This window comes from Panthera uncia, chromosome C2 (genome assembly GCF_023721935.1).
Source record: "Panthera uncia isolate 11264 chromosome C2, Puncia_PCG_1.0, whole genome shotgun sequence".
NCBI lineage: Eukaryota > Metazoa > Chordata > Mammalia > Carnivora > Felidae > Panthera > Panthera uncia.
The window spans coordinates 123,861,561-123,886,346 of NC_064810.1; the positions used below are offsets into that span (position 1 = coordinate 123,861,561).

General features: G+C 33.1%; 1 protein-coding gene across 2 annotated transcripts in view; it reads left to right on the forward strand.

Moving 5' to 3' along the window:
• Positions 1-24,786, forward strand: part of STAG1 (stromal antigen 1) — a 402,070-nt gene that overhangs the window by 331,461 nt on the left and 45,823 nt on the right. For both annotated transcript variants that reach the window (XM_049628788.1, XM_049628789.1), the window contains one exon: positions 17,692-17,772. In XM_049628788.1, coding sequence (XP_049484745.1) covers positions 17,692-17,772 — 81 coding nt within the window. The remainder of the gene's footprint in view (positions 1-17,691; positions 17,773-24,786) is intronic.

Sequence of the window (24,786 nt, forward strand, 5' to 3'; positions counted from 1 at the left end):
AAATTTAATACTAAAGTAAACATTATTGTTCTTTTAGGAAAAATCCCATTAATTTCCATAGTAGTAACTTCAAAACTTGATTCAGTTTGATGAAAATTCCTAATTATGGCTATATTGTAGGTACTGTTCTAGATATTGATAATGGTAAGCCTGAGTACAGCTTACTTTTTATAGTAGAACCATAGTTAAGTAAACTTGGAGCCTCTATTTAGATTTTAGACCTTTTTGCCTTCATATGTAAGTTGGAATGGAAAGGGCAGGAATTCACCAAATTTCTCTAGTCTGAAAGACACTTAAAATAGTCAATTCTATATGAGAATTAAGTTGTTAATTGTTAATTAACAGTTACAGTTATTACAGTTGTTAATGGTTACATGTAATGTAGTTAATTTTAATTGACAATTACATATAGTTATTGTTACTTAGCAATAACAATCTGTTGTAAGAATTAAGAGTTCTTTTGTATACTGCATATACTCATTCATTAGACCAAAATATCAACCAATAGTGAAGTATAGGTGGTGTTTAGGGGTGGTCTCATGTATTTCCATTTGGTAATGAATGCTTAAATACTAAAGCAGTAAGAATTTCAGCAGGTATAACAATTATGATTTCATATTAAAAGTTAATCACAGAAGTATACTTTCTCATTGTCTGTTTATATTCTCAAGCTGTTCTTTAAAGTTGAAAGGGATAGAGTTGAGGTATTCCTTGTTTTGGTTTCCTCATTTTCCTCAAGAAGATAATGAGAATAGCACATCTCTGTTTCATCTGGGGATTATAATTATGTCAAAATTTATTTTTAATTCACTATACCATCATTTATTGTCATAGAACTGACTTGTGACTTCTTTGGTTGTCTTCTTTGATTATCTTGGTTTTCTCTTACTTATTTTCTTATTTCTTCCATTTTTAATTTCTTAGAGTAAGAGAACACATACATGTGACATTTGCTTATACTTTGTTACTCTTAACACATACTTTCTTTTTTTTAATTCAGGTATAGTTAACAGAGTGTTATATTAGTTTCAGGTGTACAATATAGTGATTTGACAGTTCTGTATATTACTCAATGCTCATCAAAAGTGTACTCTTAATCCCCTTCACCTCCTTCACCCATCCCCCCACTCACCTCCCCTCTGGGAACCATCAGTTTGTTCTCTAAGGTGAAGAGTCTGTTTTTTGATTTGTCTCTTTTTTTGTTTTGTGTTTCTGTGTTTTGTTTCTTAAATTCCACTTATGAGTGAAATCATGTAGTATTTGTCTTTTTCTGACTGACTTATTTCTCTTAGTATTACATCTTCTCACTCCATCCATGCTGTTGCAAATGTCAAGATTTCATTCTTATTTATGACCCATAATATTCCACTGGTGTGTGTGTGTGTGTGTCTGTGTGTGTGTGTGTGTGTGTGTGTGTGTATAAACACACATGCATATACATGCATACATACATACCACATCTTCTTTATCCATTTATTTAGTTGATGGATGCTTGGGCTGCTTCCATAATTTGACTATTGTAAATAATGCTGCAGTAAACATAGGGGTGCAAATATTTCAAATTAGTATTTTTGTATTCTTTGGGTAAATACCCAGTAGGAGAATTACTGGATCATTTTTATTTTTTTGAGGAATGCTGCACCAGTTTGCATTCCCACCAGCAGTGCACAGATGTTTCTTTTTCTTTACATCCATGTTTGCACTTGTTGTTTCCTGTTTGATTTTAACCATTCTAACAAGTGTGAGGTGATATTTCATTGAAGTTTTGATTTGCATTTCCCTAGTGATAAGATGGTGATGAAAATCTTTTCATGTGTCTGTTGGTCATCTGTGTGTTTCCTTTGGAGAAATGTCTGTTTCTGTCTTCTTCCCATTTTTTAATTGTATTATTTGTTTTTGTGGTGTTGAGTTGTGTAAGTTCTTCATACATTTTGGATACTAACCCTTTCTTTATCAGATATGTCATTTGCAAATATCTTCTCCCATTCCATAGGTTGTCTTTTAGTTTTCTTGATTGTTTTCTTCGCTGTGTAGAAGCTTTTTATTTTGATACAGTCTCAATAGTTTATTTTTGCTTTTCTTTCCCTTGCCTCAGGAAACCTGTCTAAAAAAATGTTGCTGTGGCTGACGTCAGTGAAATTACTGCCTGGTCTCTCTTCTAGGATTTTTATGGTTTCAGGTCTCACATTTGGATCTTTAATCCATTTGAGTTTATTTTTGGGTATGGTGAAAGAAAATGGTCCCAGCCTCTTTCTTTTGCATGTTGTCCAGTTTCCCCAGCACCATTTGTTGAAGAGACTTTTTCCCATTGCATATTCTTGCCTCCTTTGTAAAGATTAATTGACCATAAAATCATGGGTTTATTTTGGTGCTCTCCCTTCTGTTCCACTAATCTATATGTCTGTTTTTGTGCCAGGACCGTACTGCTTTGATTACTACAACTTTGTAGTTTATGTCAAAATCTGGGATTGTCATCCCTTCAGTTTTGTTCTTTTTTTTTTTCAAGATTGTTTTGGCTGTTCAGGATCTTCTGTCACAATTTTAGGATTGTTTTTTCTAGATCTGTGAAAAATGCTGTCGGTATTTTGATAAGGATTGCATTGAATCTGTAGTTTGCTTTGGGTAGTATGGACATTTTAACAATATTGGTTCTTCCAATCCACAATCATGGAATATATTTCTATTTGTGTCGTTAGACATGTCCTTAAAACTTTAATCATGTATATGAAGTTTTAGTGCATCACTACTAGATTGTGCTCTTGTTTGTTTTAGCAATAGAAACTATTTAGCAGTCAGCAGCTCTTAGAAACATGTCTTTGGATACCTACAATTGAAAATCTGGAAAGTATACAGAATTCAACCAGTTCTTCATAAGACCATACAGGCTCACTTTTGTAGATTGCCACTCTGTACTTTAAAATTCAGAGAAAATACCCTTTTTGAGTAAAGATAACAAATAACTACCAGAATGTTTGTGATTGCTTACCTTTAGTTATGCTTAATATTCTGAAGATAATTTAAAATTAATCGTCTAGCAGTTTTGGGTAATTGTATTGTCCATATGCTTGACTGTTTGTTTTCCATGGTAACCGTTTTAACTAGAAGTTTCCTAGTCTTCTGAGTTATTTTTTTTTTCTTTCCTCTTCCACTGATCTCTTTTCTCATGCCAATACTGTTTTAACTATTACAGGTTTAGAATATGTAAGACTGAAGTTTAGAAGAATTTACCTATTTATAATAATCTTTTAACTCAAATTATAGAAGAGTTACATAGAAAAATAAACTCTTATTTCCTTCATCTGATTCATCTATTGTCTCAAGTTTTCCACAGTTGCGTACTCGCAAGCTTTCTCACTTTCTCTCTCTATATATTATATATTTTATTTTCATATAAATATGCATATGTAACACAGTAATATTCTTTTTTAATGTTTTATTTTATTTTTGAGAGAGAGGGAGACAGTGCACAAGCAGGGTAGGGGGAGAGAGAGAGGGAGACACAGAATCTGAAGTAGGCTCCAGGCTCTGAGTTATCAGCACAGAGCCCAACGCGGAGCTTGAACTCACAAGCTGTGAGACCATGACCTAAGCCAAACTCAGAAGCCCAAACGATGAGCCTCCAGACACCCCTAATGATATTCTTCATAGCAGTTTTCCCCCAGCCCAGAATTCAAGCAATAATAATACATTGCATCCAGTTTTTAATGTCTTTTTTTTTTTTTTTTTTTTTTTTTTGGTACTTTTAATCTGGAATGCTTTCTTGTTCTTTGTGTTTCATGACATTGACACTTTGAAGATACAGGCTAATTATTTTATAGGATGTACTCAACTGGGGTGCCTGGGTGGCTCAGTTGGTTGAGCGTCCGACTCTTGGTTTTTGGCTCAGGTTGTGATCTCAGGGTCGTGAGATCAAACCCCACTTTGGGGCTTAAGAGTCTCTCTCTTCCTCTGTCCTTCTCCCTGGCTTACACTCTCCCTGTCTCAAGTTAATAAATATTTAAAAAAATAATAAAAGAATCTCCTCAGTTTTGTCTAATCTACATGTTTAGATTCATTCATATAATGCATTCTCGGTAGAATGCTACAATAAATGATATTCTGCCCTCAGTATATCACATCAGGAGACACATGATGTCATTTTGTTTCCTATTGTGATATTAATTTTGATCACTTTAATAAGGTAGGCTCTGCCAAGTCTGTCCTGTGTAGAGTTTCCATTTTCTTTTTTAATGTGGAAAGATTTCTTAAGAATATTCCTGTTTCTTATCAAACTTTGATATAGTGTTAGCATCCATTTATGATTCTTGCCTCAGTCATTTATTTCTCTCATGGTCACAAATGAAGTAAATAGTGACTTTCCATCATTTATTTATGTCATTTATTTATGTCATTTATTTGTTGGCCCTCTGCTATAAAGAAGAACTTGCCCTTCTTCGTTCATTTATTCATTTTTTAAAATTCATATAGACTCGTGGATTACTACTTTATTCCTATTCTGTCCAGCTGGTTAAAATTGAGTTCTCTTGTTAATTTATTTTGGTGTTCAAATTGTTGTAGAATTAGACAGAGGGAGTTGCTTTGAGACCTCCTCCTCCTGTGTGCTTTTAAATATTTTTTTGAACACTTTGGAGCAAGAATATGGCATCTGGCATCTGTTTGTGTCCTCCCCTATTCTAATGAGTTTTTAACCTACAAAAAGTATTAAAAATTATTACAGTTCTATAACACAGTAAACAATCCACATTTCAGAATTTATTGTAGTATTTCTTTTCTTTTCTTTTTTTTTTTTAAGTTTATTTATTTTGAGAGAGAGAACACCAGCAGGGAAAGGGCAGAGAGAAGAGAGGGAAAGAGAATCCCAAGCAGGCTCTACTGACCGCGCAGAACCTGACGCAGGGCTCAATCCCACGAGGAGTGAGATCATGACCTGAGTCGAAGTCAGTAGTTGGATACTTAACTGACTGAGCTACCCAGGTGCCCCAATTTGTAGTATTTCTTCATATAATTTTTTGTAAAATAAAGGCAAGAAATATTTAAGTTCTCCCTATTTTGTTTTGTGATTTTATGCCTATTGCCTGTTGGTGTCCTTGTAAGTTTATACCTTGTTTTAGATAACATCTATCAAAAGTAAAATATTAAACTTCTGCTTTAATATATAGTTGCCAGAATTGTCTGAATTGATCCTACAAACTGAAAGCCAATAGAGAACATTTGTGAATTGTTTTGGTAAATATTTGCTATATAACAAGATAGTGAGAGTAAACCCATAAAGAGGAAGGGATTATAATCACAGGTCACTAACTCTGGGCTTCTCAAGGCATCAATAATAGAAATTTTTTTTTGTACTTTTCACATATAGTAATATTTTAAGTCTTTACATGTATACATTTGTTTAAGCCTTATGACAACCCTATAGGATATGTATGCCTTTACTATTTTTATTGATGATGAAACTGAAACATCGAGATACTAAATAACTTGCCTAACGTTACATAGCTGTTGCATATCCACTCAAACGAAGCTTTTAAATTCTTTTCAGTGTCTCTTCACATTTCTTGCTACTAATTTGCTACTGCTGTTTGCTATCCCATCCCTTCTGATGTTTGCCCCATGTCAAACTTTTTTTTTTTTAATCTTTTTATTTTGTCTAAACATCTTTTGTATTTTTTCAGTGGGAATTGTGGGGAGAGATTAAATGCTTGTACTTGATCATCGTGAACTCGTAATCAACACATTTCTTTAGAATGAACATAGGTTGAGTTTAACTTCAGTAACATTATTGCTGTTGGATAGATTATGACTTTCTGTGTAAATAATGCAGTCATACTGTCTTTAGAAGAATGCTGATATGTTCCTTAGAATACTACACACTTTTTTCCTTGACTGAACTTAGAAATTATTTCAGTTACTCACTTCTGACTATTCCTTGGGCATGTTATATCAAAATTTGGCTACCACCCCCACATACATCCAGATTACCATCTACCTTTTTATTATTGATCAAAAATGTGTTTGAGTGTCAGATCCTAAGGGAGGGAATATTAGAAGCATCCTTAATCTCAAGAGATTTTTATCTTTTAAAAAATTCTACCTCCTCAATATCTCTTTTGCCACCATTGTTTTAGCCCTACTATCATTTTCTTAGTTTAATCCTTCATATTTTCTCTTGTGAATCACAGTAGTAGTTACCTATTTTGTCTTAGTAACCTTAGTTTTAACCTTTTTCTAATCTAGGCTCTGTTCTAGTAATTCTCAACTGTATGTATGTATCAGAAAACCTTATGGAGTTGTTGGATGTTTTATTTTTTGTTTTTAAATACTCACATACTTTCAAATACCATTGTAGACTAATTTGGTGTAATCACTTTAGAAAGTTACTTGTCAAATTCTTATCAAAATTAAAAGCAGATATACCCTTGATTGACATTTATAATTTAGGAATTTAGACTACAGATATATACTTGGAGATGTGTAGAAAGACGTAGGTACAAAGATGTTCATCGTAGCATTACTTATAAAAAATTACAACTTGAAATAATCTAAATTTTGATCAGGAGAGAACCAGTTAGCTTTGGTAGGATAGTTTTGATTCTATGCAGTGCTATGTCACTGTAAATTTTAAAATGTTAATATTATTTATGTTAAATATTCTATGTGAGAAAATTTAATGAAAAAGGCAAGGAGTAGAATGGTTATATAAATTTAAAGAGGTGATAAGATTTCAATATACAGACACCTGTTAATTGACAGATTGTATCTGGGATGATACATAAGGGACTGTTGAACAATGGCTTTCTTAATGGAAAACTAGAGATCTGTAGTGTTCAAGAAACTTAGTTTGAATTGTATACCATTATACTGTTGGATATTTCACTATGTACATCAATTGCTTTTTAAATTTAAAAATCTGTTGTTGAGTAATGAATAACTCAAAATTGACATTTGAAAACTATGTACGGTTTAGGGGCGCCTGGGTGGCTCAGTCAGCTGAGTGTCCAACTTAGGCTCAGGTCATGATCTCGCAGTCTGTGAGTTCGAGCCCTGTGTCGGGCTCTGTGCTAACAGCTCAGAGTCTGGAGCCTGCTTTAGATTCTGTCTCCCTCTCTCTGCCCCTCCCCCGCTCATGCTCTGTCTCTCTCTGTCAAAAATAAATAAACACTAAAAAAAAATTAAAAACTATGTACGGTTTATAATAGCACCAAAAAACATGAAATAACTTTGGCATAAATCAACAAAATGTGTGCAAGATCTGTATGCTGAAAACTACAAAACACTAATGAAAGAAATCAAAGATTTTAATAAATGAAGATTATATCATGTTCATGAATTAGAAGACTTAATATTGTTAAGATGTCACTTTTCCCCAAACTGATCTTAGGTTGACTAACACAGTTCCATTTAAAATCTCTGCAGGATTTTTTGTAGAAACTAACAACTTGATTCATACAATTTATATTGAAGGGTAGGGGTGCCTGGGTGGCTCAGTTGGTTAAGCGACCGACTTCGGCTCAGGTCATGATCTCACAGTTTGTGAGTTGTAGCCCCGCGTTGGGCTCTGTGCTGACGGCTCAGAGCCCGGAGCCTACTTCGGATTCTATGTCTCCCCTCTCTTTACCTGTCCCCTGCTCACGCTCTGTGTCTCTCTGTCTCTCATTAATAAATAAATGTTAAAAAAAAATTATATTGAAGGGCAAAATAATTTTTAAAAAGAACAAAGGTAGAATATTCACACTACCTTAAAGACTAAACAGTAACTTTGACAGTGTGGTACTGAAGAAAGGCTAGACATAGATCAAAGGAGCAGTATAGGGGCGCCTGGGTGGCTCAGTCGGTTGAGCGTCCGACTTCAGCTCAGGTCACAATCTCACAATCTCGCGGTCTGTGAGTTCGAGCCCTGCATCGGGCTCTGGGCTGATGGCTCAGAGCCTGGAGCCTGCTTCCAATTCTGTGTCTCCCTCTCTCTCTGCTCCTCCCCCATTCATGCTCTGTCTGTCTCTCTATCTCAAAAATAAATAAACGTTAAAAAAAATTTTTTTTTTTTAAAAAAACAAAGGAGCAGTATAGAGAATCCAGAAATACATTCACATATATGTGGTAAGTTGATTTTTGACAGAGGTGCTAGGGCATTTCTTTGGAGAAGGGATAACCTTTTTAACAAATGGTTCTAAAAGGAATATATATATATGTATATATATATATACACACATATATATATATGGGGAGAAAAAAGAATCTCAGTTCACACTTCATACCATCTACAAAATTAACTCAAAATAGACCTTTAGACCATAAAACTAAATGCACCACCTGTAAGTATAAAACATCTGAAAGTACACACAGGAGAAAATCTTTGTGACCTTTAAGTTAATCAAAGATTTCTTACATACAACATCAGAAGCATGATCCATAATTTAAAAATTTCAAAAATAACACATTCAGCAAAATTAAGCACTTCTGCTCTTGAAAGATAGTGTTAAGAGAATTGAAAATACAAGCATATAAGACCAAAAGATATTTACAAATCACATATCTGATAACACTTGTACTCAAAATGATAAAGATCTCTCAAAATTCAGTGGTAAAAACAACAGATAATTCACCATAGAAGATAGATGACAAACACATGAAAAGCAGCTTATCTCATTAGTCATTAGAGAAATGCAGATTAAAAGCATGATGAGATTTAGAAAGCAGTGGAACTTGTATGTTGCTGGCAGGAATGCACAATGGTACATTCACTTCAGAAAGCAATTTGGCAATTTCTTATAAAGTTAAATACACACTTACCATCTGGCCCAGCAGTCCATCTCCTGAGTATTTATCCAAGAGAAATGAAAACTTAAGTTTTCACATAAAAACTTTTTTTTCACATAAAAACCTATACTGGAATGTGTATAGCAGCTGTATTCATAATTGCCCCAAACTGCAAACAACTCAAATGTCCATCAAGTGGTGAAGGTATAAAAACAAATTATATTATCATCCATACAGTAGAATACTTCTCAGCAATAAAATGGAAGGTACCACTGAACCACTGTCATGCAACAACATGGATGAGTCTCAGTAACATACAGAGTCAAAGAAACCAGATGCACAAAGCTATGTGCTGTACAATTTTATTATACATTTTGGAAGAAGCAAAACTTACAGAGTCAGAAAACAGAAATCCAGAATGGTGCAGGGAGCTGACTACAGAAGAGTATGGGGGAATTTGAAGGATGATGAACTGTTCTATTTCTTGATTGTTTTGATGACTACCTGATGATACATTTGTCAAAACTGCAGAACTGTATGTTGAAAACAGTAAAATTTTTTTGTATATAAATTATGTCTTGATTTTTTTAATGCACAAGGACAAAAATAAGAGTAATTATTGCTCATACTTAATGAAGTCCATTTCAAAGCCTGACCAATGTATGTTTTGAAGTTTAGAAAGCCCCGGACCAAAATGCAACCATAAGAACAAAAGAAAACATTTATCACATGGTGGAAATTTCAGAACCAAGAGCCTTAGGTAGAAAAGTTTGATATAACCTTCATTCTTATTTTTCAGCTCTCTAGCAAAGTTATATATAATGGCTGCCGATATTATTAAAATTAAAATTAGTTGTTTAAAACGATTATTGGACTGTTTTTGTTGACTCTAAATCTTCAGGGGTGCAACATGAAAATTTCTATTTTTTAATCTTCATAGATCCTTCAGAAGCATGGCTAGAGTGAAGTACATCTGCTCTCTTAGAAGACAACATATAGTGTTATACCATGTTTTAAAAGTTCAAAACTAGAAAAATCAAACAGTGTATTTTCCAATGATATGTATATGTGATAAAACTATTTTTTTAAGAGCCAGGACATGATATATATGAAATTTAGTAGAATGGTTTGCCAATCTTAAGGAATAGGGGAAGAGATCATAGATGGATACCAAATTATTGATATCATAGTAGTTCTTAAATTTGGTAGTCTGTTCATAGGTTAATTTTATTATTATGCTTTATAATACAACTATTTTGAAGTATCAAATATTACATTAAAATATCTTAACAAAGAACAAATGGAAGCACTTTTCTTTGTTCTTGCAAATGGGATATTTTTGAAATACCTGATCATGTTACTCTTCTGTTCAGATATGAACATGTTACTATCTGTGCATTACCTAGCATTCTTAGGATAACACCCAGATTTTTTTGTCATACTGAGGTGACCATGTTGTTGTCCACAAACAAGTGTACTTTTGAAAGTGAAAAGGAGTACTGTTAATAATTATTCCAAGACGTAGGCATAAACCAGGATATATAGTCACTCTTTTATAAGGCCCTTTGTGATTTGGTTTTTGCTGATCTAGCCTCAGTATATGCTTATATTTACTCTGTATCAGACTGTTCACAGTTTATTGGTGAGGCTTTTTTTTTGAAATTGCTTTTTCTTCAACTTACATTGTCCCTTTGTTGCCAGGTTAAATCTTACATCTTTCTTTAAAGATTTAGTATATACACTTTTGCTTCTGTAGAAAGTTTTTCCTAACCATATTACTCTTCCTGGCTAAGACAGGAGTCCTTCTTCTTGCCCCTTAACACCTGACCCTGCATGTGTACACTTAGTCAAACCAGTTACTAAATTGTTACAGTTGAAACTTATTTTCCATCTAGATTATTCTCTAAGATCAGGTAATATATTTGTTTTAAGCTCCTAGTCTAGCAGAAGACTTGGATACTGAGTAAAACATCTGTTAGAAAAACAGAGCTCTTATTTTTCAGACTACAGTTTTAAAATGCCATACAATTATATCTCTGATTAGTTTTTATATGCCTCTCTTAAATAACCTTTCTTTATGTTTCCCCATCTTTTTGTTGTGTTAATTTTTTTTTGTTTGTTTTTATAGTAAAAAACACATAACATGAAGTCTACTCTCAACAAATTTTTAAGTCTCTAGTACACTATTGTTAACTATAGGTACAATGTTGTATGGCAGATCTCCAGTTTCATTTTACTTTTTAAGTTCTTTATATTAATGTTCTTAAGCTTATGTCATTTGTTGCAGTAATTTACCAATGGGAATTTTTAATTTTATTATATCTTGTTGTCTGGTATATAAATATTCTTTACATAATCAGAATTATCAGTTTTTTGTTTGATGTCTTACTTGGAAAGCCTTCCCACACGTTTCTAAGTCATTTAAATATTCACTTCTTTTTTTTCTTGTGTTTTAATAGTGTTATTTTTTATAATGTTTAGGGGGGGCACCTGTGTGGCTCATTCGGTTAAGCATCTGACTCTTGGTTTCAGCTCAGGTCATGATCTCATGGTTCGTGAGATCAAATCCCACGAAAAGAGGGATTCTGTCTCTCTTTCTCTCTGCCCCCGCCCCACTTGCACTTTCTCTTTCTCTCAAAATAAATAAACTTAAAAAAAAAATGTTTGGAATCTATTTGCATAAATTATTCATTTTACTTTGAATATGTTTTTAAGTGACTATTCTTCTCTTGGAATTATGAATGTTCCCTACTTTCACCATTTTATGTGGACCAAAATTCTGTCTCCACTAAGTATTATGTTATGGTTTCTTAATGATTTAGGAATGGTTGAGATGTTGTATATGTTGTTTGGACAATTGTTTGCTTGTATTACTAGAGAATTTCAAGGTCAGCAGCAGAAATTGCTAATTGGATCTTTCAAGCTGATCAATGACATGAAAAGTGGCAAGATCTTTTTTGATGTTAAAGCCTACATTGTTTGGGAAGAAAAGGCTAGTACACATGAACTGTTTAAGAGTAGGCCTAAGGTTGTATGATGTGAATGCCTTGGCAGTGTCCTTTTCACTATATGCCAAACCCTCTTTTGGAGATCACTATGAAGAAATCTCACTAAAAGAGATTATAATATTCCACACTGGACCTTATCATTGACATATCACATTTTTCTTCATACTCTTCCTTGTTTTAAAAAAAATTTTTTTAACGTTTATTTATTTTTGAGACAAAGAGAGACAGAGCATGAACGGGGGAGGGTCAGAGAGAGAGAGACACAGAATCTGAAACAGGCTCCAGGCTCTGAGCTGTCAGCACAGAGCCCCACGCGGGGCTCGAACTCACGGACCACGAGATCATGACCTGAGCCGAAGTCGGATGGTTAACCGACCGAGCCACCCAGGCGCCCCACTCTTCCTTGTTTTAAATACTACTTGGAACTTATGAGAAAGCTTGACAGCAGAATTCCAGGGTCCAAAACTGTCAAGGATTAATATGCATTAGCCTGGTGTGTAATCCATTCCTTGAGAAGTCTTTTAATTTCTTAGTTGCAGAAGTTAATCTTTTACTATTTGTATTTTTAACTCTTTTTTACTCTTACGATGATTTTTTTTTTTTTAATGTATAGTATACTACGGCCACTGGTAATACAATGCATGGGATGATTCTTCATTCTCAAAGCACATGTAGAACTTAGGAATCTTTCTTCTCTATTAAAGAATTATTTGTTACTTATCACTATGACTTGCCTTAATGTTTTTGCTTTTGTTAGCATTTTCTCAAGAAAATTATTACTGCAAACTCTTTGCCATATTGACTATTATTTTTAATTATTATATGGTAAAACTGACCTTTTTTTCTTTTATGTAAAGTTATGAATTTTAACATGTGCATAGATTTATATAATCACCATCACAAGGCATATCACATATCTATTTTTTTCTTCATTCGATCCCTTTATAATTAGATGCTTGCCCTACCTACAACTCCTGCAAACCACTGCTCTGTTTTCCATCACTATGGATTTGTCTTTTTAAGGTTTCCAAATAAATGAAATCATAAAGTGTTGTAACCCTTTAGAACATAAAATCTTTCAGTGAGCATAATGTCTTCACTGACCATAATGCCTTTTAGATTAATCCAAATTGTTTGAATCAATAGTTGGTTCATTTTTTAATTAATCGTTGGTTCGATTCTACTCCATTGTGTGGATACAGCCGTTTGTTTTATTCATTCACCTGTTGAAAGGCATTTGGGTTGTTTCCATCTTTTCGCTGTCACAACTAAAGTGAACATATGTGTACAGCTTTTTATATGAACATAAGTTTTCACTTCTCTAAAGTGAATGCCCAAGAGCATAGTTGTAGGTATTAGGGTATCAGTGTGTGTTTGACCTTATTAGAAACTGCCACACCATTTTCCAGTGTCTGCACCATTCTGCATTCCTTCCAGCAACGCGAAAGTCCCATTTGTTCCGCATCCTTAGCAGCGCTTGATTAGTTTTTACTTTAGCCCTCCTTGTAGGTATGTAGTGGTATCTCATTGTGCTTTTAATTAATGTACATTTCCTTAATGCTAATGATGTTAAACATCTTTTCATGTGCTTATTTGCCAGCCTTACATTCTTCTTGGTAAAGCCATGTTGATTATCAATTTGCATCTAAAGACTTTTTTTTAAGGGGATATTGTCACGCATGTTAACCTACTCTGAATATGATAGAAAAACCAGTATTGGATATGAAAAGCAGACTAGTATGAGGTTGAATTTACTCTCGTGTCATGCATGTAGCCACTAAAAAAATTGATCCTCCAACCCCTTAAAGTCTCTTGCAAACAGAAAAGTGAAACAACCCCAATTTATCCCACAGTCATTATGTGGATTTTCAGTATTTTAAACATGCCCTGTGCATGTAGTTAATATATATCTACACATGTATATATTACGTATGCATAATCATTTTTCTTATTATTCTATAGTCATATTGTATTTTCCATAAAAATTCAGTTTTTCAAAACATAAACATTCTAGGAGCTTGTCATTTAGTCTTCATTTTTTAATTATTTTTTTAAATAATTTACTTAGAGAAAGCAGGGAAGGGGCAGAGAGGGAAAGAGGGAATCCCAAGCAGGCTCTGCACTGTCAGCACAGAATCTGACATGGGGCTCAAACCCACAAACCACGAGATCATGACCTGAGCAAAAACCAAGAGTTGGACACTTAACTAGCTGAGTCACGCAGGCACCTCCCCACCACCTTTCTTTATTTACATATAATCCTACAGTTCATCTTTAGGATATGTGCTATCATTAGCCAGAAGTTGATTGATTCTCATTAATTCAATCTGTTAATCAAAGATAAAGAGCTGTGGTTCCTTTAAATAGGTAAAAGTAATTATTAAGGAAAAGGGCTAATAAATAATTTTATGTTGATTATGGTAATGCTAACTGCTATAATAGATTAATCTCAATATCTCAGTGGCTTAACACAATAGAAATTTATTCTCACTCTTATAAAATGCAATTAAGGGAAGTGGGGTGTCACTGCACCACCCAGTCATTCAAGGACCCAAGGTCTCCTGGGTCATTGGTATCCTGCTAGCAGATAGGAGAGTAGAAGATAGAATAGGCACTCCTGCTTCTTTACTACTTTTGCCCAGAAGTGTGCAGTATACATTACTGTGTTCTCCCAGGAACAGTGTTAGCTCTTGGAAACAGGAGGCCAGAGGGGTAGGTTTGGAAGAAATTCTTTGTCATCAGCCCTATACTTGATGTATTATTGGAAGACCCTCTCCAGGGAGTCAAGGAAAGGGAGAAGGACTGTGGTCCTCACCAGTTAAAACAATCTCTTTTGGCTTTTTCTGTTTTTTGTTGTTTGTCCTTCTTGTTTCATCTGTTTCTACTACAGAAAAATTAAGTTGCTGAATAAATGATGTCTGGACAAGTTAGTATAACATCACTAGTATGGAGGATAATGATGTAAAGCCAGGAAGAAAGCTTTCTAAATTTTCTTTTGAAATGGGATCAGGTATATTGTTATATAATTATACCTGTGAGAAGACAGAATGCTTCCTAGTCAGTGAAAGTGAGCTTTTTATTTTAAAATAATGCAATAGAGCCTTTTTGAAGTAAACTCATGATGAATACTGACATATGAAACAATAAAATGGGGATGCTGTATTTGAAATAGATATTGGAGTGGCCAAGTGTCTGCTTCCCTCATAACCATTTCTAAGATACTTCTGCAAAACTTTGGAACAGTTTGCATAACTTCCTAGTATATAGGTCAATAGAAATGTAGAAGGAAAGGAAATTATATTTGTGATGATTAGGAGAAATGGTAAAATTAAACTATTCTTCAACATTACTTTTTTCTGTATCTTAATTTCCTACTGATAATGTTATTTGTATATTACTTTTCCGGTAGTTTAACAATTCAGGTTGTTTCAAATAAGAATTTTTTTAATATTCTCTTTTCCTTCCACACAAATCACATTACCAGTGTACCTGTATTCTAAATTAGAGGTTATCACAGTATGTCTCAACCAGTACATGTACGCATATTGAGCATTTCCTGAGTATAATGAGGTGATTTCTTTAGCATTAAATGTTCATAACTTGACAGTGTTTCAGTAGTCTTGTTTCTGACATGAGTCAGTCATTTAATTATTACTATGTTTGATAAGATCCTGACATCATCTTATTGATGTTACATCAAAGGCAGCACTACTTATCTCTCTAATTCTGATGAGTTATTTTCAGTGGTGAATAGGTGTATTGGAGATATGTTTTGCTTATGTGATCTGGATCCTAAAATTTTTGAAGTTCAAACCAGCTAAAATTTTAACCACTTTCTTCACATTCTACTTACTGATTTCTATTTTGATTTATTATCTACATATATCTCTTCTTATAATTTTTACTTTATCAAGTGGGGAAGATAATAGAGATACTATAATGATGGAATATATTATTAGATAATGCTTTATTGCAATAAAAATATATCATGTATTCAAACAAAAATGTAGTAAAAGGCCTATCCAAAATGAAATTATTCTATAGTTATGATCTTAACCAGTTTTATCTTCCTAAATTCTGTTATTTGTCTCTGAAAATAGGGACAGATATTTCATAGAACAAGAATTCAGTGCCAATAGAAAATGAAAATGTGCCTATGTCCATTAGTATTTAGAGAAATGTAAGTTAATACTACATTAAGATAGTACTCTTGGTACTCTCTACCATAAAGTTAAACATGCACACACTATATAATCCAGCAATCCTATTCGTACAACAGTGGCCCTCAAAGTATAGTTTGGAGAACCCTGTTAGTTTCCAGGACAGGTCTTTGAGATCAAACTATTTTTATGATAAGAGGAAGATATTATTTGCTTTTATAATCTCACAAATGTACATTGAAGTATTGGTGTCATGTCAAAGAATATCCACATTTATCTATAAAGACTACTAAAATGTAATTCTTTTTCCAGCAATCTGTGACACTGGAATTTCTTCACATACTTCAATCAAAACAGCATATTTTAATAAAATGCAGAAGCAGATTTGAAACCCTGTTTTCTATTGAGCTGGACATTAAAGAGATTTGCAAAACTGTGAAACAGTGCCATTCTTCCCACTAAATGATTTTCATTTTAGAAAATTTAGTGCTTTTTCAGAAATATGTATTCTTTATTATATAATTTGTTCATTTTAATTTTTTTAAGTTTACTTATTTATTTTGAGAGCAAGAGAGACAGAGAGCACATAAGTGGGGGAGGGGCAGAGGGAAGGAGAGACCAAATGCCAAGCAGACTGCATGCCATCAGTGCAGAGCCCAACATGGACTTGAACTCACAGACTGTGGGATCATGACCTGAGCCGGTAACAAGAGTCAGACATAACAAACTGGGACACCCAGGCACCTCTATTAATTTTTAAATGAATTAATATGTATTTGAAACATTACTTATAATTTCTAATATGATAAATCTGTTATATAATTCACATAAACAAAAGCAATTTAGGTTTCTTTGAAAGGAATTTTTTAGTAATTTTTAAGAGTGTAGAAAGGTCCTGAGAACTAAAAACTTCAAGAACCTCTTAGCTAGACAAATGCATATATGGGTACCAGGAGACATAGAATAAGAATGTTCATAGCAGCATTATTCATGATGGCCTCAAACTATAAGCACTGTAAAAGCTCAGCAACAATGGAATGAATGAATAAATAGGATATTCTAAATATAGTATAAAGAAATAATGAACTATAGCTATATGCAGCAATGTGTATGAATCCTAACTGTAAATGTTAAAATGAAAGAAATCAGAATCAAAGTAATACATATTACATGATTCCATTTATATAATATTCACAACTAGACATAATAAACTCAGTATTTAGAGATGGAGACTTAGGTAGATAAAATGTACTGACTGCCTGATAAGTCAAAATGACTATTAGCCTTCCTTAGAGGGAAGAAAAATATTGGGAGAAATTGCTGGCAATGTTCTGTTTCTTGATCTGGGTGGTGGTTACATAGATAACTTTCTTTATATTAAGTTATTAAATGTTTTATGTACATTTCTGTATAAGTGTTCTATTTCATAGTAAAAATGCTTTAAAACAAAAGTAATCATTATAAAATTTGGATAAAACTTATTTCTTCAGTCTCCCTTTAAAAATCTGTGCAAACTATTCATAACAGTAGATTTTTGTTTAAAACATAGTGTTATTTGGGTCCATATTTATCAAGACATGTTATATCTTTATTCTCTAGATTGATATGTTGGTCTTTTTTTTAACCAAATATTATTTTACACATTCCATTAATTCTACAAAAATTTGGACTTGAAACCTTATTATAAGAAAAAAACTATGATAAACATTGTTAATACTGTACAAACATAAATTATGTCTCATTTGTTTGAATTTTTTTATTTGATACAGATAGTCGTACAGGCACTGCAGTGTTCCCATTACTCGATTCTTTGGCAGTTGGTGAAAATTACTGATGGTTCTCCTTCCAAAGTAAGTAAGAGTTTCTGAAGGCAGAAGGGTTATTACTAAAACAAAATAACCTTGTTTAAATCATTATTTAATAATTTATTGTTACCAGTTATAATAAATTATAATTTTTAATAAAATATATAATAATTATTGTTATCAATTTTGCTTTATCCTATGAGTAAGTATATTTTACCTCTTTGGAAGATAACCAGTTCTTCAACAGATGCAGAGTTGTATAGATACACCAAGTTAAAAGTCTTATAAGGAATAATTGTAGTGGAAACCACAAGAGCTCTGATAAATGGCATGCTATTTAAAAGAAAAATATTGAAGGTAATACTGTGTAGCTCTTAGTTATTGAATTATGGCACCTTGGGGCCCAAACTAAACAACATTCTTGTTAAAAACAAATTGTTAGATAAATTTTTTAAAATTTTAATCTATGCATGGCCATTCGAAATAAAGGAAATACAAATCAGAGATTAAAATGAAACTAGGATCTAAGAGAATCAAATCAGAGCCTAAAGCCTAGTTAACCTTGAGGATATTGTCTAATCTAGACAAATCCCAAGGCCCTTCCAAGGTGGAATATCTAATGGGTAGCACATCTCCCTGATAAACTTGGGATCCTAAAGAGCTACTTCCCACACAAGGATAAATTAGAAATAAGCCCACACCAGCTCCATTCATGGGGGGATGTAAGGAAAATAGCCTGTCTTAAAATTTGTCATTGATTAAATGGGAGAAAATACGTCTTTCATGAAAGTTGATAACCATGAGCGAGTTTTCATATAGGTTCCCACCCTAAATTCATACTACTTCAGTGCTCCATTAAAAAAAATTTTTTAAAGCAAATTAAGATTTTGATTTAAAATATTTGTGGTAGTGATATCTTCAAGCACCTAATAGAATCAAATGTAATTCCTTTTTGAAGGAATTTGTCTCTAAGAGGCAAAGAAAATTTAAAGAAAAATGAGCTTATAGTAAAGACTACTCAACTAAAAAGAAAATGAGAAACCATGAACAGAACCATGAACAGAACCATGAAGAGAATCAGACCAAAAAAATACTATTTATATATTAGAACTGTCTGATACAAATATAAATATATTTCAGTTGTCTCATGAAATGAGAAAGGCTTGAACATAGGTGTAAAAACAAATACTTGATAAAGAACCAAATAAAAATATTATGTTTACATATCCTCCTCTTAATAAAACAGGTGCTATTCAACCAGTAAAGAAGGCTAATAATACATCATAGAACCAACAACTTGATATGGAGCATTCTTTTCTTTCCTGTTAATAATTTGAGGATTTTTCTGCCTTTAGAAAATACTTGGGGTTTTATTTATTTTCAGTTAGAACAACAGTAATATATTGGTTAGCTGCCTCATTTTTCTATTTTATTGACAATGTTAGTCTTAAAAAGCAAAAATCAGAGTTAACCTTTTGTTAGTAACAAAAGTCATTTAAAGGTGTATTACATTTTCATGTCTTTGAAATGTTCTTTAATATGGCAAAATTAAAGGAGCTTGAATATATGTAAGTTAAAATTTGATAGCAAGAGTGTGTATATTACACACAATTACTTAATTTTTACTTTGATTTTTCCATCTGATTTTGGCATTCAGTTTTTTTCCACTTAGATTATTTAGGTTATCTGAGCTCTTTATAATTTGGCTGGATATTGATACTTGTATTTAAGTAAATTGGAATATATACTTGTTAAAAATTTAGCATAATTAATGGTTAATTCCTCTATTAAGTTTAATTTCAATTTTGTTCTTTTATAACTATATTCCATAATTGGAGTGAGACTTATTCTTGAACCCACTTCTTTGAATGTTTTCTGTTTTTTTAAATCCTGTTACGGTAGAATTATTTTGAGATTCCTTACCTTTCTGTTTAATTTCTCACACATTCTTCTAATAAAAGATATCTTCATTTTTTGTCATTAGTCATAATACAGATTTTGTAGTTGTCATTGCCACAGTGGCAATGCAGCTTTTGTGGTCAACACTGATTTTCTTTATGCTAGAAAGAATGCTGCAGGATCTTTTAGGTGCTTTATTATTCAGTTGATTTCTGTTTATAGTCTTGTGTGCATTCATATCATATATGAAATTCTCCTTACTTTAAGTGTCTCTCTCACATTATTTCTTCTCATTTTGAAGTTGTTGGTTTTTTTTTAACCAAAGTGTATTCAGTAATTAATCGTTGTGTGTTGTTTATATCTATAATTTAAAAGTAATTCTCTAAGTGATAATCTTGAAAAGCGTGAATCTTCAAAACACAAACTTTAAAAGTCTCTCATTGCTAAGATTTCTCCTTATAAAACAGTTGTATTGATTTTTATGCATAGTAATAACTAGTTCATGAATTACCAAACTTTCTCATCCGCTGTATGATGTAGAATATCTTTGAAACTTTAAGATCTTTGAAACTTTAAAAACGTAAGCTTTGTATGCATTTAATATATATTATTACTATCGCATTTGTTATCAGCTTCCTAACTGTAGTTCCAGCCACATCATTATCTTGTTGTATAAATAACCTTGAGGCAAATCACTTGGATAATTTTAAAACCAGTAATTTATGTCATAGCATTTTATCTATTGTGAATTGCGTTCCAGATATTAACAACTAAAATAATCACGTACGTGTGTCAGGTTACTTATTTATAAAATTGAAAGTTATATTGGGCCAATTTTTTCTAGCTCTAAAATTCTTCAATCTGCTAAGGTTAATAACTTCCTTAACTGCAGATGTCTGGGTAGATATGTAAGAATCTCAACAGTGATTGGCTCTAGGAAATAGAAATTCTTTGGGGGCAGGCATAAGGAGATAAATTTACTTTTTGCTTTATACCTTTTGATACTGTTTGAGGGATTGTTTTTATTGATGATATCTAACAGTGATAATTTTATCACAACAACTTTCAAAAACTACTAGTACAAAAACATCCATCCGAATCTTACGTTTTGACTTATCATATATAACTCACAGAGTTGTTAAACTTGGATGAATACTAGAAAAATGCCTAATGTGTCCTGTATCTTATTTGTTGTAGCAACATTATTCTATTGTTTATAAATGTGATATTAAAGCTATAAGGAAGTTTGGAAGTGATTTGATGGAACCTGTTGTAGATAAGGCCTAGAAGAGGACATTGCTGTTAATATTTGTTGATGTTTTACATCAAGTGATTTTGTAAATCGCTTGAATTAAATGCTTTAATTATGTCTTCCTAATAATTCTAAAGTGGATGTTATGATAACCCCATTGTACTGGTAAGGAACCTGATACTTAGAAACATTGGGACTTGACTAAGATCGGAAACTTAGAGCACAATTCTTTTGAATCTCAATCGAGTAGTTCTTCTGTTAGCACTTTTTAAATTCTTCCGTTATTAAGATTTTAATACAACTAGTTCTAGAGAGTTTTGTTGTTGTCGTTGTTGTTGTTAAACAAATTTTCTAAGGACACTTTGGTTGACTACTTGCTGAACACAAGCTAACAATGTGTGTTAATCAGTTGGATACTGAAGTTATGTTATATAGCCACTTTTCATCATTCTGTATCCCTGAAGAGGATACATTTAAATGAGAAGTGACTGTGATTTTAAATGCCTCAGTTTGTAATGCCCAGTGGGTTACAGTTTAAGTATACAGTTATGAGGTCAACTTGTTTTTGATTAATAAATTGTTTATTAGTGTTTGGTGTATAATATAAAGCAGAAAGGTTTTCATAAATTTGGCCTCTATTATTGGAGTACTTGTTCATTGTAAAAAATATATAAATAAAATTTCTGAATCTTACCACCTATGGATAACCACTGTTGATATTTTGGTGTATTTTCCTTCAATACTTTTTCTAACATATTTCAGTCTTATTGAAATCATAATGTGTTTGCAGTTTCCAAAATTTTGTGTCTCCTCTACAATCAACATTTCCTTCAGTTATTAAGTGTTTATAGATAATATATTTAATGTATGCACGATAGTCCATTGTATAGCTCTTCCATGATTTATTTCACCACTCTTATCTCTTGGATATTTAGGTTGTTTAAGCATGTTAAGAAATAAAATTAATGCCATGATGGACATTCTGGTACAAAAGTTTGTTCTGTGTTTTACATTGTTTCATCCTGTATTGTATTCTTAGAAATGGAACTGCTGGGTCAAAGATGGTACATACTTTTAAGGCTTGATTTATATTGCCAAATTGCCTTTCAGAGAGTACTTTCTAAAATTTATTTTTCTTTTCTGTTGTCATGAACATGGTCATTCAGAAATTTATGAATGGTAGTTATATTTGAAGTTTAAATTCAACACAACAGTGAACACTTTTATAAAATAAAGTATGTGAGAAGACTATATCAAGAACAGGATTAGATCTTTATTTGAACTGGAAGTGCATTGGGTTTCACCAATGGGTATTTCCTCTGTTCCCCTAATTTCCAGAGTTGAAGCTCTTTGGCAGTCACACAGGTCATGCTCAGTATACTTTGCTCCGGTGCCCCCTAGTGCTGGTCCTGTAGAAGCAGCCTTCAGTTTCTCTTCTCTAACAGAAAACATCCTTCTTCCTTCAGCTCCTTCTGGACATATACAAAGACATTTAAAGAGCCAGGTAAATAAGAGTTAGGGCTAATATAATGCCCCTATTGCCTTTTTTGGCCTGGGGATCTAGAATTTATCCTAAGTATTTTTTTCCCTCCTGGGAGGAGCTGTCCTACTCTCTCTAATCTTAAATTTGTAGCTCTCTCCCTTACCCTGCATGTTCCTAAGACAGTGGTAGACAGGGCCTGGGGCAGACATCCCTGCCTTTTGGACCCTGGCCCTATTCCCTAATCTTTTAAGTTAAAGAAAATCAGCATCCCTTAGGTAACTGTAAGTCACATTATTTTTGAGGTATTTAGCTGCAAAATTTATTCCTCCATTACCTTCTTGACTGAAGAGTCTCCTCTGCAGAGTCCAACTTGTTTACCTCCAAACAGAGGTAAGGGAAGGGAAGAGTTAGGGTGAAGATGGGACCTGAAGATGGCCAAGCTCAGTGAGGAGACATGTTTAACCTTGCTATTCTTTATACAAACATACATTTTTAGAAATGTACTAGAAATAGTCTTAAAATGTGTAAAAATCTACAGGCGGCTTTCTACACCTCTTTCTTTTCCCTTCCTAGTCCTTTAAAATAACAAAAATAAGAGAGCTCACTTGGGACCTTGCTCCAGATTCCTAGAATCATAAAATACCTCTCCATCTGCAGAGTTAACTGCTTTGTATGGGGAAGGAATGGGGCCAAGAATGGGAAGTAATAGTTGTCTCTCTAGGAACAAATTTTTAGTAGCATATAACCATTTTACTTCATTCTTTTCTTCTTAAATCTTTAACCCTTACCTTTTATTTCATGAGAATTCCATCCTCAGTAAGTATCTAGTTAATTTAAAGCCTTTCCTTTTGATTGTTCCAAGACTTCATAGTCATTCTTTGATAGTTGTGTTTCTATTAATATTAAGTCCTATCTCAGGTGCCTCATGGCTGGTCTAGGAAAGTTAGGGGAAAAGGATCCAGATCTTGTTTAATACCCTTTTCTTGTTCAGCTCTCAGAATGTTCTCTGAAGGAAAAATAAAAAGTCTGGAATACTGAAGTAGATGACTGTTTATACCAGATTCCAAACTTCTCCAAAATGTTATATAACATTCTAAAAATCTCTGAAATCAGAAGTAAATATGTTCAACTTAGAAAAGAACTTACAAGCCATGATTCTAACATTCCATTAAGAATTACATGCTGTTTGCAACCCTATTCCTCCTGGGCCTCCAGTTTTGAACATTGCTGTCTGGTGGGGAAAGACCATGTAAGTCTTCCTCAAGCTTTACTAGCTTGTCCAGTCAGGTGCTGTTTCTACTTACACGGGGACAGTGGTCTTTAAAGCACCTAATTTATAAACACTGAAACTCCTTAACATATATAATGCCTTTCATATAAGTAGTAAGCCAGGACTGAGAAGATCTGTTCTAAGTAACAGTTATTATAATGTAAAAGTATGTTTTAACGGAACTTATTTGAGGTCTAAAGCAGTTTTAAGAATGTTTAAATAAAACATAACATTTCCCACTTTCTTGTACAGAGATTGGAGATTTGCCTCACCAGAATAAGTGATAAAAGAAGTTTACTTTCCTCTGTCCATTTAGAATAGAAAGGAAATGTGTGTTTTATATTCTACTTAATATCCTCTGATATCATAATGCCTTTTCCTTCCTACAATAGGTTTTTTGTTTTTCAAATGTTTTTTCCAGCAGCCATTCTAAAATTTCTAGGTATTTGTTATATGATTTCTTGTCACATACCGAATTCATATATATATAAGAAGCTCCTACTTTGTAAATAAGGTATATTTCCAGAATTTTTTGTGTCGGAGCATTATCTTTGGAGTTAAATGTAAGTTTGAATTTTGGTGCCATTTTTTACCTCCTGTGGCAAAGATAAGCAAGTTACTTCACCTTTGAACCTGAGTTTCCTAATGGGTATGTGATCGATCACTGTTGGATATGGTTGTTGGGAAGATTGAATTGAAAAAAGTGTTTCAGCAAACAATAACTTTGTTTTGATGGCATTAAACTGAGTCCTTGTCTATGCTTTCCTAGTCTCCCCTTTCACAACCAAGAATGGGTGCTAAATGAACTATTATCTGAGGCTGTGGAAGTGGGTAAACATGCTCAGTAGCTAGTGTAGAGAAAGAACATGGTAGTTGTTTGTTCTCCATCTGTATCTTGGAATGATTTGGGAATTCAGGTCTCTCACTTTGGTCCTAACAGTCACTACTTTTCCCCTGCCCCTCTGATTCCTACTTTAGCTTCCTTCATATTGGTACACTATAGGAAGGAAGTCAGAAGATGTTTTGGAACTACAGTAGGCAGTTTAAGGGTACCTGCATCATAAATGGATTAATCTGAGGCAATGGCAAGAGTCAGCAGGTGGGGATTCAAATTACCAAGAACAGCAACAACACTGAAAACTAGGTATTACATTT